Source organism: Haliaeetus albicilla, chromosome 25, assembly GCF_947461875.1.
Source record: "Haliaeetus albicilla chromosome 25, bHalAlb1.1, whole genome shotgun sequence".
Taxonomy (NCBI): Eukaryota; Metazoa; Chordata; class Aves; order Accipitriformes; family Accipitridae; genus Haliaeetus; species Haliaeetus albicilla.
The window spans coordinates 9,879,762-9,895,898 of record NC_091507.1 but is presented as its reverse complement, the minus strand read 5'-3'; the positions used below and the strand labels follow the sequence as shown (position 1 = coordinate 9,895,898).

At 40.9% G+C, this 16,137-nt stretch overlaps 2 protein-coding genes across 8 annotated transcripts in view; one reads left to right on the top strand and one right to left on the bottom strand.

Annotated features, from left to right (window-relative positions):
• LOC104318782 (cohesin subunit SA-2) overlaps window positions 1-13,113 on the top strand; it is a 62,462-nt gene extending 49,349 nt beyond the window's left edge. For 3 of the 6 annotated variants that reach the window (XM_069769933.1, XM_069769935.1, XM_069769934.1), the window contains 8 exons: window positions 1,443-1,594; window positions 2,440-2,541; window positions 3,868-4,022; window positions 4,113-4,241; window positions 8,088-8,278; window positions 9,296-9,470; window positions 10,483-10,591; window positions 12,126-13,113. In XM_069769933.1, coding sequence (XP_069626034.1) covers window positions 1,443-1,594; window positions 2,440-2,541; window positions 3,868-4,022; window positions 4,113-4,241; window positions 8,088-8,278; window positions 9,296-9,470; window positions 10,483-10,591; window positions 12,126-12,182 — 1,070 coding nt within the window. In that variant the 3' untranslated portion in view covers window positions 12,183-13,113. Of the gene's footprint in view, window positions 1-1,442; window positions 1,595-2,439; window positions 2,542-3,867; window positions 4,023-4,112; window positions 4,242-8,087; window positions 8,279-9,295; window positions 9,471-10,482; window positions 10,592-12,104 lie in introns of those variants that run through there. The other 3 variants (XR_011322071.1, XM_069769937.1, XR_011322072.1) reach the window with 3 other exon arrangements.
• A 1,325-nt stretch (window positions 13,114-14,438) lies between these two features.
• Window positions 14,439-16,137, bottom strand: part of PPP2R3B (protein phosphatase 2 regulatory subunit B''beta) — a 56,299-nt gene continuing 54,600 nt past the window's right edge. For both annotated transcript variants that reach the window (XM_069769938.1, XM_069769939.1), the window contains 2 exons: window positions 15,523-15,730; window positions 14,439-15,432 (listed from right to left, as the gene is read on the bottom strand). In XM_069769938.1, the coding sequence (XP_069626039.1) occupies window positions 15,586-15,730 (145 nt within the window). In that variant the 3' untranslated portion in view covers window positions 14,439-15,432; window positions 15,523-15,585. The remainder of the gene's footprint in view (window positions 15,433-15,522; window positions 15,731-16,137) is intronic.

The window sequence follows — 16,137 nt, the reverse complement described above, 5'->3', positions numbered from 1 at the left end:
TGCTCTGTTGCCTTTTTCAAGCACATTCAGATGCCACATTGAGGCTGTTATTGTGAAGGCTGGTTTCTTTGGGGAGTGTTTTGAAAGTAGATTGTTAGATCATTATGGTTTTGAGGCCGAGTTCAAGTGTCATGCTTTGAAAAACCAAGCATTGTTCTAGATTACTGTGTTAAACTCTTTCCTTCAGCTGTTCAGATGGAGTTCTGTGTTCAGTTTTGGGCACTACGCTTCTTTAGGTCACAGTCTATATGCAAGAAGTGATGGACCTAAATTGCAACAGGGAAATAGTAGAAGAGAATCCTTATTGGTAAAGGTAGAGATACAATAGAAAAGATGGCTCAAGTAGGTTGTAGTATCCTAGTAATGGGAGTTTTTGAAGCAGGTTATGTTTCAGCTTGTATATGTAATGTATCTGAAACTGATAAAATTGATCCTGGTTTGGGCTAGATGGCCTGAGATCTGCTTCAAACACATTTTGTATGATGCTTTCAATTTCCCAGTCCTCCCCACAAAGGATCCCTGTTGTCCCATTGCAGATTCCTTCCTGAATGAGTGTTTGTTATACTATGGGTGTCCTTGTCTGTGTGCACAGCTGGCAGCTGCTCCATTTTAGTTTTTACTCTAATTTGAAGATACTTCTGATCAGTCACTTGCTTTATGTTTGTTTCCAGGCCCACAGTTGTGCCAGAAGCAAAAACAGTCCACATCAAAATTATAGGTCAAAGACTGAAGCCTTTTGGCAATTGATAGATTACATTTGCAGCAGGAAAGAGTGTACCTCAGCTCTCCTGCTGCAAGAAGTTGTCCCCAAGCACCTTCATAGCTGTGTTGGAAGACTCTTAAGAGTATTTGTTTTCCACAAATTGTGCAGCTAGTAATTAACCCATGTTCCAGAGACTTAGTTTGTTCTTAATGATGTGAAATGACTTTTTTCTGTCACTCTTGTTGATAACCACTTGGAGAGTTTCATCTGAACTCTTCTCTTGTTGGCTGTGTATGGCAACTTTTGTAGGGTTTCCGATGACTTATGTGCTGGTTTTCTAGCTTCTGTGTTATTCTAGGAAAAAAAAAATGCAGTTGCAGTTTGTCTGGTCTCTTCCATTTGGTGTGTTTGTGCCATTTATTTTGCACTCTGGTTCTGTTCTGTAGCTGTGAGCAGTGTTGTACAAGGAGATTCTGACTAGTAGAAATGCGAAAGCCCTATGAAGATCAGAGTAGAAGACTGTGGAAATGTGGAAACTCACTTTCATTGTCATCAGCTGCTAGCTTTGAAATGGAAATAAACCTGTGTTTTCCGAATATGCAGGAATGAGCGCTAGCATCTGTTGCTTAGTGTGTTGACTGAACAGCTGAGTCTGCTATTTGGATGAAAGTTGGTCATTAAAATTGAGATATCTTGAATAAAGTAGCAGAACAAAGCTTCAATGCTTTTGTTTTCCTAGACCTGACAGAAGAGGAGGACAGAAAGGATGAAAGTTGCAAACTTGACGACTTGCACAAAAAACGGAGTCTTCTTGCAGCATATTGCAAGTTAATAGTGTATAATGTGGTAGAGATGTCTGCGGCTGCTGAGATCTATAAGTATTATGTGAAGGTAATGCTTTAGATAAGGTTTCTTTGCCTATCAGTGCATTTTAGTTTTTGAAAGTGACTCCAGTGTTTGTGAAAGATGTGGGGTTAATAGTCTTATGGCTCAGAATCTTTGTATAATCACAAAAGGGCTATAAAATCAAGCAAGACTGGGACCAGTCTCTCTTCTTTGGTCTGCAAAGGTACCTCACTGCAGACAAATTAACTGAAAATTGAGTAGAGGATATGTCTGAACATCAGCTCCTCAGCTTCTCCAGAGAGGCCATTGCAGAGAAGCAGTTTATGTCTGGGAGAGTGTCTTAAGCATAGAGATTCTGACACTGAAGCTGTCACCTTACTTCATACAGCTCACACAGTCCATGCGCAGATGGCCTAGATTTCACATGAGTCCTGGTGTTTAGACAACTGGTAGAGCTTCAGCTACTCTGAAGTCGGTTTCAGGAGAGCCAAGAAAGCACAGAATGGGCAGTTTCCTTGAGTCAGCTAACAGGACTTTGGAAATACCTGAATATGGATCTTGTACTTTACTTCATTGGGCCCAAGGCAAGCACTGGTTAAATATGGAAAACTCTCTTATTTCTCTCCTGAGGAGGCTTTGTTTTTTTGTTATAATAAATGCTTAACAATTTCAGTATAACTTTAATCCTCACATTACTCTTAAAGGAGCATACCATTGCTTTACATATGAAATAATATAAGAAGTCCAGTTTTCATATTTTAGCTTGAATGTTCTGATATTGGGAGTGTTTTATGAACTTCTTGTGTCACATGAACAGTCATGTGTTTTGTGTACTCCCAGTGCTAAAGAAGGGGAATGATAATTCTCATTTGTTTTGTTGCTATTAATAGACCTACAATGATTTTGGAGACATCATTAAAGAAACGCTAAGCAAGACGAGGCACAATAACAAAATTCAGAGTACCAAGACACTGATTCTCTGTCTGCAGCAGGTAAGATTAAGATTAAAGCAAGAGGCTAGGGGGTCTTATGACAGCTGTAATCATATTGGAGTTTTTTACCTACGTTGTCATAATTATTCAAATTCATTAAAAAACCAAGTGGAAGAAATCGTTTCCTTGCCTGTACTTTCTATGTGTGTGTTGGTTTTGGATGTCATAATTAAAACTCCTTTCAAATCATTCCACCTGTTTTGAAATGTAATTTTGTGCACATTTTTTTGGTCTTGTTTTTAACCTTCAGATGCGTAGTGTGTTAGGACTGATGTGAGATTATGGAGTGTTTCCTGGGACATGGTAGGTGTCTTAACCTTAACAAAGGTTAAGGATATTATTCTGTGTTTTACAGACTACCTCCATTCCTATTGAATTTGAGGAACCACAAGTGTGTCTGTGGCTGGCCAGCTCTAATCCCCAGTATTTTCAGTATTTTTTTCTGCAAGAAAGTGGGTCACAGCTCTTCTGAAGGGTCTCAGTTGCTGGGGCTTGCAGCTGCTGATTGATGAGGCCAGTTAGCTATTTTAGCAGCTGCTTGTGCCAGCTCTGCCCATGACCAGAGCTGCTTCTAGCTTGGAGTCGTGCTGTAAACCACAGAACAGGCTCCTCCCAGGGGGTACTGATACATGAGCTTTTCTTATTTCACACACATTGCCAGGGGCTTAGATCTGTGAACTAGCCCCTGAAATCTGAGCTTAGATGAGTCTAAGCAGCATTTGGCTACATATATTCTGCTGACATAGTCAGGACTTTGTGTTTAGGTATCACATAGACAACAGGCCCTTTTTGGCCTTTGGTTGACCTTGAAAGTTAACAGGTTGAAGAGAACAAGCTACCTCCATGTTCTGTTAGGAAAAAAAACCCAAACAGAGTTGACTGGGCTCGAGATGTGCTCTTGACCCAGTCTCACTCTCAGAAATTGGACTACACTGCTGTCAAACTTGCTGCTTTATATCTGCATTCTGATATTCTGAAAGCCTCTCAGGTGAATTAGGCCTCTGGGGCTTGATTCAGAAGCCCCAACAAGAGATGGGGTCAGTGGAGCCATCATCTTCAGGAATTAGTTTTCTATTTATGCACATAATTTTTTATTTTTGTTTTTTTGATTTGTGCCTATCTGTTAAGCACAACAGTGTCCTTTGTATGAGTTCCTTGTTGTTGTTCCAGTTGCGTGCTTCTGAAGCACATGACTTACCTGCTTTTTTGTAAGGCTTCTGTCTGTGTAAGCTAACTGTTGCTTGCTGTGCGTGTCTCTGTGTCCTCCTGGTGCTTTGTTTGCCTGTAGGATTACATATGGTTGCTTATATAAGACTTCTTTTGCAGCTGTTTCAGACACATGCAGAAAGCCAAGACAGCAGTAGCAGTGTGGACTTCTACTCTGCTTCCTTCACAAATATGAAGGAACTTGCTCGTCGCTTTTCACTAACGTTTGGCTGGGACCAAGTGAAATCTAGAGAATCTGTAGCCATGATACACAAGTATGTGTCACATAACATCACTTTGTCCGTGGTCATTGCTTTTGTTAGTTGTCTGTTTTATTACTCTGCTCTTTTTTTTTCTTCCAATAGGGAAGGGATTGAATTTGCTTTTCAAGGAGCTACTGGAGTAGGTGGAAAATGCTTGCCTCCTAACTTGAGCTTTCTGTTAATCATCAGTGAATTTTCCAACAAGCTGCTAAAGCCAGACAAAAGACTAGTGTAAGTTAAGTTCTTGTACACTGTCATACACAGTTTGTGTTTTGTGTATCCCTATACATGGGACACTTGACCTTCAGTGTTGCAGAAGTTGCTCAAGGGTTTTGCAGAGAACCTTTGAAACCAATCTGCCCCTAAGGCTATTAGTTTGAGAGACACTCTTGAATTTTGTAGTAGCAGTTATTTCAGATTGTATGTGCAGCATGCATTCTAGATCTTTTTTAGACATAGTTGCGGCCACATATGACAATTCTTCTCAAGGAAAGACAGTGTTAATTTGGTGGAAGAGATTTGCAACTTGACTGGCTAGTGGAGTGGCAGGAATGCTTTTCTGAACAGAAGTGTAAAGCAGAAAAGATTGAGGAAGAGGTAGTGCCCAGATCATTATTTTGTAACAATCTAATTCTGCAGCTTCAGGACTCAATTATGTGAGTTCCATGGAATATATTTGGAATAGAAATATACATGACACTATTCATAATGTGGATATTGAAATTCAAGAATTTAGTATTTACAGGGGATGCCCTGATCCATTTGGGCCTGTATTTTACAGTGGTTTAAATATTTACATTTAATAATATAAGAATGATAGCCTTATTTTGGCATCATGGGGCCTTATCCATCTGAACAAAGAAATGTATGATTATGTCTCTTATTCCGTTCTTCACCTGCCTCAACTCCAGTCGTTTTTGAGAAGGAAGTAATGTTCTTCCTTTTATTTGACCTTTGTCATTACTTGCCTAGTCAGTGCTGCTTATTTTGGATCTGAATCTCTGCACTTCAGTCTTCTATTTACAGATACTGTAAAAACTATTGCAAAATACATAACAGGTATTTCCCTTTTCCTGAGAGTATATTCGAAGACATGGGAATGTAAGATGAAACATTAAGACACACCTGCCTTTTTTGAATTTCTGAGCAAATCAGTCCAGTACTTGACAAGAAAAGTTCCACTTTGGAGAAGAAGTCAGCAGAAATGGAAAAAAACCTAACCATCACATCTTGCTGAGCCCTGTATAACTTGTTTGCTCCTGTGTCGCTTTGTCTTAAATTGGCAATTAACTTCCATGGGGATCATCAATCATTTTTTACATAGCAAGGGTCAAGAGTGGTAAAATATCTACTTTCCTGTTACTTTACCTGGCAAACACAATTTATTAGTGATTGCCAGCTACCCAGACAATGTATTTTAAAATATTAATTCAAACCCAAAATGCAAAATACAGAAGAATAATATTTGATATATACTGATTACAACCCCTGGTAAATCTAAAGTGGATAATCTATGGGTAGTGATAACTTCCCTTTCTATTCTTGCATTTTTCTGGGGGAGAATCTTTGAGATCTACGACTAGAATTGGTTTTCATAGAACCATAGAAACACAGAATGGTTTGAGTTGGAAGGCACCCTAAAGATCATCTAGTTCCACCCCCCCTGCCATGGGCAGGGACACCTTCCACTGGACCAGGTTGCTCCAAGCCCCATCCAACCTGGCCTTGAACACTGCCAGGGATGGGGCATCCACAACCTCTCTGGGCAACCTGTTCCAGTGCCTCACCACCCTCACAGGGAAGAATTTCTTCCTTACATCTAATCTAAATCGACCCTTTTTCAGTTTAAAGCCATTACCCCTTGTCCTATCACTACATGCCCTTGTAAAACGTCCGTTTCCAGCTTTCTTGTAGGCCCCCTTTAAGTACTGAAAAGCCACAATCAGGTCTCCCTGGAGCCTTCTTTTCTCCAGGCTGAACAACCTCACCTCTCTCAGCCTGTCCTCATAGGGGATGTGCTTCAGCCCCCATTTCGTACAGTTTCTGTACAACTCTGTCCATGTTGTCTGGATTTTAAAGAGCTGTTATCATCTGTGTGGTGACACTTGTGTAGTAAGTGGATTTCTGTTAATCCGTCCTTGAAAAAATTTGTCATTTCATTTACCTCCAAGGAGTAATTTTTAATTAAACAGGAGGAAAATAGTTCATCATTCATGTGGGCAGATTTAAATCTGAATCCTGATAATTTTTTTCATAGGGCTATATTTAACTTCTTGATCAGAGGTTATATACCAGAAGTATATTACTGAATGTATTAGATACATTCAGGTAGGTTCATTCATTGAAAACTCTTGTGGGAAATACAGAACCTAGCAGGGAATGCACTTTGACATCAGTTGTTACTGCTTTGGACCTTCCTACTGCTGCTGGGAACAAATGGGAAACAATAAAATTCACAAGAGGGGAAATTGCAATTTTATCCACAACTACATTCAGACTGTTTCTAGAGTAACAGTTTCTATTCTGGGAGGCCTAAAATGCCTTGCAGGGGCTGGAGATTATATTTCCTCTTAGAAATATTTAGGTTTAGCTCCATCATAAATTACTGGATGGAATGTTTTAGGTCAACATGAACTTTCAGAAATAAACATCTGGTTATTTTCATTTTTATTATTAATCATAGGATTGATGTCCAGATCTGTATGTTAACATATGTGAATGTACCTGTAACAGATGAGATACAGAATATGGGCATTTGTTAGAAAGGAGTGTATTTCAACACCATCAAAGTCTATGGATTTTAACCTCCTCCCCTGTAATTGCCCAGGCTGTAGCAGTAAAATACCTGACTTGTCAATTGCTCTGTGCCACAAAATGCACACAAGAAATGAATTATTGAATAACAAGCCGCATGAAGGGCCTGATTCCTGAATCAGTAGGAGTCTTTCCATTGACATTGATAGCAGTTGGATTAGACCCTAAAACAGTAGTTACAATACATGCTTGTTTGAAACCAACAAATTCCATTACCAGGCTTTCTTGATCCCTGGGGCCCCCAGAGTCCAGGACTCTAATTGTTTCGGAGTCGGTGCTTACCCTAACCCCCTCCCCGCACTGGTTTTCTTGTTTTGCAAAGCGAATGAAATGTCTGATATTTTCCAGGCCACACTCCTAATCAAAGAAAGAATAATATACTGTACAGGCTGGTGTTAAAACTGTCACTTTTGGTATTTGCTAAGGTGAGGTCTGTTTTAACAACACTGGGCTTGATTTTGAAGTGATGAGCTGTAGCTGAAATGTAGTGAATATCCAGTTTCTAATCCTGAGTCAGACTTTGGTTCTCTGGTCTTATTGTTATGAAGTAGGAATGGGTCAGAAAGACTTTGTCAGGAACGTCCTGTTTTTTAGAAAGAATGTTTGAAGGAGACCTCTCTGCTCCAGAAAAGGTGATGGCTTCACCTGGGATTCAGGCAGGCCCAGTGTCAAGTCTCTGGATTGAATCAGACAGAACAGGGATTTGAACCAATGTTTCCCACATCCTGTGTGTTGTCACGACTGCAGAGCTGTTAACTGCTTCTTGCAGACACTTGAAATTTTATTGGGAGCCTGAGATAATTGGATTGAGTTTGAGATCATATTAGAGAAAAGTTGGTTTTATTGGTTGTTCTCGTTTTTAATTTTGATAGAACAGGCACTTAGGGTGTAAATGCCCCGTTTCCTGACCTGCTGTACTATTGAATCACAAGGAGCATCTCTTGCTTGGGATCTCCTTTGTGTTGCAGTCCATGAGGCAGAAAAGGGCCCCCAGGAGAAGGAAATTCTTTCTAGAGACTGATGTAATCCTGTAATTCCTGTGTTGTTTCTAATGCTAAAATTCAAGCACTCTTTTAGCTTTGAAGGCATTTGCATTTTAAATATTCAGATATTTCAGAGAAAAGGGATGCCCTTTCTTTTTCTTCGACAGTTCTGTCTGCACCTTTGGAGTGTAAAGGGAAAATGCCTTTCTAGCAATACCTTCCCTAGATATTGAGGGGAAAGATACTGAGTTTCCTTACGCTTGCTTTTGGTTTTCTCCAGGTACGCTTATTTACAGAGGTATATAGCAGAACCACTGCCTTGCAGAGGAGACGAATGGCAGCCATTGATTTGGTACAGAAACTCTTTATTGGCAAATGAAGATGAGGAGAGCTCTGTCCTCGGCAGTTCAGGAGAGTTGTCCCCCGTGGGCACATCTAAGATGCCTTCTTTTAAAAGGAAATTGTCTAATGGTATGAAAACTTCCCTGTTCTGGATCAGCTGTATTTGCTTTGTCCCAGCTAAAATGCACTTCATGCTTTGCATTAGCAGTACCACAGTGTGTTGGATGTTGCAGACTTTCCAGTTTGAACTGTGGTTTTTGCCTTCAGCTTTGTTGTTGTTAAAGGTCTCTTCATCACTCAATAGCAGTCAGGTTGGTCTGGAGACTCTGAGTGAGCTGAATTCAGATAATCTTGAATTCTGCTCTGTACTGAGGTCTGGCATTTGTCTGTGCCATTAAGGCTTGGTTCATTGCTTTCAGTTGTTAAGTTAAGGGCATTGTTGCTTTAGGCCCTGTAGGTAATTGAGACAGGAGAGATATTTCCAGGAGTTGACTCAGGTGATCTGGGCCAAATCATATTCTGGGGTCTTTGTCTCTGTTGAATTTCTAGGAAGCCTGTAAGATTATACTCCTAACTTAGAGTTATAGTCAGGTGGGCTGCATCTAGGCTTTAGCAGCTCTCATGAACTTCCAACCCATGATGAGGTATTCACTGCATGGATATGGTGGGACTTAGTTAAATGTAGTAAAGCCGTTATGAAAACAATAGCCAGTAAAAATGCTAAGTGCTATGAACATGGGTAGTTGTATGTGGAGGAAAGGGAATTTTTCTAGAGCGTCCTTTAGTTTCTTTCTCATCCTTTCTCAGAAATTTTCTTTTCAGTGACTTGCCATCGGAATGCTTGTTCATTTGTGTCCCAAATGCCCTCTTTTCTTGAAGGTTATATAGACTCAGCAGTACTGATAGCACTTAAGGACTGGGGCCAAGATCGTAAATCTAGATTGCAAAAATGACCAGTGGGCAAATTGAATGGATTTTCTTTTATGTGGCTTTTAGCTTGCTCCCTCAGTAAATGAATGCTTTGCTCCAAATCTCCCTCTGAGCTTGGCCCCATTGCTTCACTGCTGTGGGGAGCATGTTGGAAATGTCCATCTCAAGACCTCTGGGTGTGAGGCTGAAGAACGAGTCTGTTCACTTCTGTTACAGGGTCTTTGCCTGTAACCAGTCAGATTGAAGCAGAAGGCAAAGCTCCAGACCTGCAATGTTCTTCCCAGCTTGCCTCTGCAGCAGGGAAAAGAAGAAAGAGGCTGAAATCTCGAGAGATGCACTTGCAGGAACGTTTGCCATTCCTTTGTCCAGGAGGGCTGCAAAGAAGATACTGGTGAGAGTTTTATGTCTTACAAGCTCCTTCACTTGTCCTGGTATTGACAGTTGGGGTCTCTATCCATCTCTGCTTCTGTTTTTTGTAATACTTCCATGGGCAAAAGGTGTGTGCCCCTCCTGTCTTTCTTATGGGCTGTGTCCCAAGGACAGGTTGGGTTTTTTTGTTAACTCAGTCCAATTTCTATATTTGCTGCTTTAGCCTGATTGTCCCCCACTGTGACAGGGCTTCTGTGCCTTCTTGGACTAATATCGAGTGTGCAGAGAAAAAGACAAGGAAGGAGGAAGGTTCCTTGTCCCACTTCTCTTGTCTCTGGTTCTGATAAGAGGGCTGTGGTGTTGGTTAGTCCCTGGCTGTTTGCTGCAGCTGAACAACGAGTGTTTTCTGCATCTCTGGAAGTGAAAGAGGATTCTTGTCTCTGCAGATCTGCTTTTAACTACTGTGTAACTGATGACTTTTAGAGACGTGCATGTCTGCGTGCAGCATGCACACATGCCTGAGTGTAAACCCCACAGAACATGGATGTAAGAAAGAGAGGTGTTGCAGAAATAGAGTCTTGAGTCTACTTTTGAGCTCTGTAAGGCATTCAAAGTGCTCAGTTGGGATATTTTCCTTTAATACATTTCATTTATTGACGTGTTAAGTGCTATTTCCCATATTGGCAGGTTAAAAGATGAAAAACAAATCCCAGAAGGATGCATGCTTTTCCAGGTTTTGGGACACTTGTTGAGTGGACCTGGTGAATACAAGTAAAATAGAACAAAAATTTTTTAAACATGAAGGTAGCCCCTGTTTAAATGAGTGTTTTGTTTCTGAACTGCTTTACTGGAAATTCCTCGCAGCGTAACCTGTTTCATACCTGGGAAATACTGGGCCAGAAACTTTGGGCTACCTTACGTGGATATCTCAGCAGCAGATCTTAATATGTGAACTACTCTACCTTAAGCACACTTGTGCAATGTGCAACCTCTCTTATAAAGTTTCTCAAGACTTACCTTTTTTTTTTTCCCAGCAAAGATGAGATTAAGACAGAAGATGTCTCAAAGAAGGGTCAAGCAGAAGACATGACTGAAGATGTTGATGTTGATGTTGTTAGTGCAGACCAGGTAATTCCAGCTTGGGTTTTCCAGCTCTGAGGACAGCTGTAGTTGAGGTGGGTGAATGGGAGTTCAGAATCTCATGAGTACCCATCTAGCAGCAAAGGGGCTGCTCTTTTGTGGCCCCGTTCAGGCTGAGGAAAGGGGTTTTCCCCTCTACTTTCCAGCTGCAGCTGTAGCCTCCTTCTTCAGCTTGATCTGCATTTTTAAGGCAATTCTTTCTGTAGCATCTAGACATCCTTATGTACATTGAACACCAGCTAGGATGCATTAAGAGGAGGGTCCAGTTTCCTTTTTTCCCATACTGGGTAGCTTCTTGATTAAGAGCCATTTGCTGCAGTTGCTTCATGTTACTGACACATTGCAGAGATGGCACTGCTGCATGGCCTGCAGGGAATGTCTGCTTCAAAAATGGTGTTTGCACTGTGCTGTTTAGATTGAAAGATTTGGACTGTGTCTGATCACTGGTCAGCCCAGGGCTCTCACTGGAGTGTCCCTTGTTTCTTTGCCCTTTTCCAGTCAAGGCTGTTGGGAAGATTAAATTGTTCCCAAACCAGCTGGGGATTTGAAGGGAAGCTTGGAGTGGCAGCCAGCATAGCCTGGGGGTTGTCTTGTGGGCACTGGTTGCCTTTGGGATCAGATAAATGTTTGGCAAAACTGCAGCTGTCTGCCTGGGTCTCAGCTCAGCCCTGGAATGGATACTTGCAGCAGGAAAGGACTTTTAGCCCTTTAGGCCAGTGGAGTGCAAGGACTCAAATAGGGTGTTTTACGCCGGGGGTCTTGCAGCAGTGACTATACTGAAAGGGGGGGGGGAAAAAAAGAGGCCATGAGGCTTCCTGTGCTGCAGCTAATGTCAGCCTTTGCAAGGGGCTGAATGGTTCCTTCAAGTTTTTCTGCTGTATTTCCCCCTGCTTTCTGAACTTCTTACAGAATGTAAACCCACTGTTTGGCAGACAGGTTTTTGCAGTGATTCAGGCAACCCCTTGATTTCCAGTGGCTCTGGTTATCTGGGACCTAGCAGCCACATTCAAAGAGCTTGTATGATTTTGGACTTTTTTTTAAATGAGTTGTTTTCCTGTTGAGCAAATGGTTTCTTTTCATATTTGAGTGGTGGTTTTGTTTTTTTTTTTTTGGTTTTTTTTTTAAAGAGGACTACAAGGAAAAAGGGGCTTCTACCCTTTCTTCCAGTCATATGCCTGTTAAAATGTAGACTGCTTGGACCATGTGCTTGGAGCAGCTCCTACAGAAGATAGATAGTAACAGAATTTAAATCCATGGACCAAGATTGAAGCCATACAGAAAATGCACTACTTATTTAGTATGTGGCCTTTCCCTGTAGTGACTCTTCAGGGCTCCCTGTGGTATAGAAATGCTTCTTTCTTATTGTGGAGGGTAAATACAGTGCTTTCCAAGAGCCAGCTATGGTCAAGCTGCTAGTTGGTTAGATGCTACACTCTTATTCTGATTCCTTATGTGCTCTTCCATGATGTTTTCTTCATAGTATGAGACTGACAATCTTTTTTTTCTCCCGGTATAGGACAGTTAAGATCATGCTGAGAGGATAAATGGAAGTGAAGAACACACTACCGTTTTTTTCTGCAAACTGTTTAACTGAAAATGGGGGGTTGCGATGGCATCAACCAAGGCAGCAGGAGATGAGATAGATAGGTATCAAGTCAAATCTCTGCCTGCCATCCAGAACCGGTTACTAGCACTGCAGTTCATTTCTCCACATTGCTATTTGTGGGCATTACTGATTCGACTGTTATGCTTCTAAGGTTGTGGGCGTTAGTGAACATCATTACTCAACTGCGTCCTGGTCCTTGATGCTGCCTTGGAAAAATTCCCAACCTAAAGATTGGAATCAGGGTATTGACAACTACTGAGTCAAAGACTCTGTAAACTAGATGAGACAAGCTTGCTCAGATCAGCGTGGGGTCAGCGTTCTGCGGGATGTATTCTTTACCGTTTGAGATAACCAAGATGGATATCTACTTGTTTCCTTCTACCTGACCCTGAGGAGAAAGGAGCCTGGCCCAGCTGCAAACACTGTGACCTGCTGGGTGATGGCAAGTGACTTGGCAGTGCCATTTCCTGCCTGTAAAACGGAAAACCTGGATCAAATTGTCTGAAAGTATTTCTAAATTCCAGTGCTTACAGCGATGTGGTTAGTGGTCTAGTGGGGATCAGGACATGTTCCCAGAGACTTGCATCAAGTCTTCTAAGTAACAAAGAAACAGGGGACCACTTGACTGAGTATTTTCCTCTGGAAGAAATCCTTCATACACAGTGATCGTGTGGTATTTACTTGGAAAATACAAAGCCTGAAAAGACCATGTAAATAGACTGTAATTATTGCCCTTCAAAAGTAGTTTTTCCAGAATTTGCAAATAATCTTCACTCAAGAGTGTTCCGGAGGCAGTAGGCTGGGGAGTGCTGGCTGCTTTCGCTGACCCTTTGTCACTGCTCCATGGAATTGTACATTGTGTTAATCCTATCAATCATCAGCTTTATTTTTTTTATATATATATATATATAGTAACTGTGTAAAATAAACTACAGAAATGTTGCTATCCATTAGTACTGAAAGTGCAAGTGATATTCCCACACCAAGTCTGGAGAGAGAACAGCAGCACTGCTGCTGGCTTTCTAGACTGAGAAGTGAGCGCCCATGAACATGGAAGTGAAAGCCATCACTGTCTCCCGGGTATCACACAGCCTGAAGCAGCAATAGTAAAACCATTGTGTTTCATTTTGTATGAAGTATACAGTAGGCTAATGCAAGGGGAGAGGTAGCACTTCACAAGACAATGCTGATTCTCACCCAGATCAACTTGTTCTCAGTTCCCCTGTGACTTGGTGACGTTTCCCTCATCCAGCTAGATTTGTGGATTTAGGCCTAAACACTTACCAGGTAGGCAGAATACAGCTGGACTAAGAAAGAAGTTTTACCTGGGACCACATCAAACATGCTGATGCTTTAACTCTTGTAACAAAAGACTAGGGATGGGAATTATCCTTCTGGGGGAAGGTACAGTAAGGTTTATAGTTCGTGTCTTGCAAGAAAAGGCACTTCCACAATAACACCATAATCTGCTCTACTAGATCTGTGCAAATCCTTTAGGAAAAAAGGGACTTGGTTATCCCAAGTATAATAGAAGGCAGGATTTAACAGGACCTTAAACACAAAGGGGCAACAAAGCAACAGGCTCTGCAGAAGAGACCTTCCCTGCACCATAGCTCCATTGAATGGGGCAATGTCACTGTGTGATGGCAACACCCATGGCTGTACAGTGCCCATTTACAAGCCCCCTTTTTAAGAAGGGGGGTTCCAGGTGAAGGGTTTCAGGTAGGGAAAAGCAGCAGAAGTTCAGGGTCATCTAGAAAGTCAGCTGGTCATCCTTTCCCACAGCACCTTCAGGAACAGAGCTTAACGTAATTGCTCTGTGTACCTCTACTGTTTAAAAACCCAAAACCAGGGGCAAGCAGTGAAAGGTATCTGACATTGATGAGTTTCCATTAAAATTGGAGTAAATCAACCCTGATTTTATTTTTAAAAAAATCTTTTGAGTGCCATTAAAATGACTTGAGTTTCCTTGGTAAGGTACATTAACTGAAGATACACAGGTTTGCAAGTTCCCACATGAGATGGTGTGATGAGTTGAGTGGAACAGATTTCTCTGTGCCACTTCCAGCTGCTCAGCAACACTGTCTTTGAGATGAAGAAAGACCTGCTAGAGCTTGATTGCCTCGAATATGCAGCTTGGTGTAATTACCCAACCAGACTGCACACATGTGTAACCCATCATATCTTAAATGCTTCTTTAATAGTAAGAAGTTAATAGTATGCAGTACATAATAATTAGAGCTGTTTAATTACATATATGAAAATCTTTATTTGAAAATACAAACATGATTTTTAAACATTTTAACAGATCTACACTGCAACCAAAAAATAACTTACATCTTTTTGTACATTTTTTTTTTTCTCAAAATCTGTTTAACAGTAAGAGTGAGGCAACAATTTCAAGCTGCTGTGACACTGATGAATATCCATGGAATGTGTCAATAGCAAACAACTGAAGGGGGGACAGACAACAGCACTGAATGCCCACAACAGATTAGTGCACATCACTGATCAAGTAACATTTATACAAAGGATTTTAAAAAAATTGGTTCCTTCTACATGAATTAACACACTCATTTTGGATCAAGTATGAACACTAAACCAGACTTCATTATTAAATAATCTTTTTATAATGAACATCAATGAAAAGACTGAAGTTTAAAAGGGCAAGCAAAATTAAAGTTGGGGCAAACAAGGACTACACAGAGAAGAGAAGCAACTTGTCTCAAGCGTTCACTTTCCTTGCATGCCAATATGCTCAGCTTTTCAAATGAAACTGTTTGTAAATGAGAGCTGGATCACGCACTCAGTCACGTCTCTTCCTTGCCGAGGCATAAAACCCTTAGGGCTGTCTATGAGCATATAAGCATTGCAGGCCAGGTATAAATTGTCTCCTTACCTCCCACAGCAGGACAGGAATACCTGTTCGCATATGGGGCGGGGATGGTCAGTGCACCACACATCAACTTCAAGAAAATGACACAGTTCTCTTAAAAACAGTAGAATACTTTTCTCTAAAGTCAAATATTGTTATTCTTCCAAAAAGGAATTATGCAACATCTGTAAATAAATATTTTAATCTATTTTACAAACTATAGACTATTGAATAAATACAAAAAGTTTCATCATTCCATACAAATGCGCTGCTTCTTCTATTTAAAAGGTAGTGTAGTGATTAAATATTTTTAGCACAAAACTAAGCTGACTTCCTGGAAACAAAACCCACTGAAACATACAGGTGTGTAGCAGCACCCACTGAAACATACAGGTGTGTAGCAGCACCCACTGAAACATACAGGTGTGTAGCAGCACCCACTGAAACATACAGGTGTGTAGCAGACCTGCTGCAGACTGTCCCTTCTCTTCTGCAAGTGTTGACCGTAAGCAATGGCTACTCAAAGTCCTCTTCATAGTCATACTCATCCAAGTCTACATCAGCCAGATGGGAAGGCATTTCAAAAAATGGTCTTTTTTCCATTTGATACTTCAGGACGTTGGACTTCTGATGGTCTACAGGATTCAGTTCTGCTTCATACCTAGGAATGAGCAAAAAAAGAAAATGAAGGACTCTAGCTATGTCAGGAAGTACCTAAAAGTTAGAACATTAACAAGGCACCTGCAGGAAGAATATAATTTCCAATATTGTATATTTACAGTAAAGAAACATGTAACCAGAAGCAGCACAAGGTTTCTCTAATAATTACTTAAATTTAAGCTAGCTTACTCTCCCACCACATGCAGAACTTCTTAGTGAGATATGCAGCTTTACTGAAAGGATTCAAGGCACATACTGCTCTAGTGGACTGCTCATAAGTTATGGTCAAATGCAAGACTTAAGTACTTGACAGAAACCCCTCAAGTTCTTTTTAAGAAAGTTGAAATTAGGCTTCATTAGGAAGAACAAACTACACCTGCAGTAGAGACAACAAAAGAGAAAGAATGC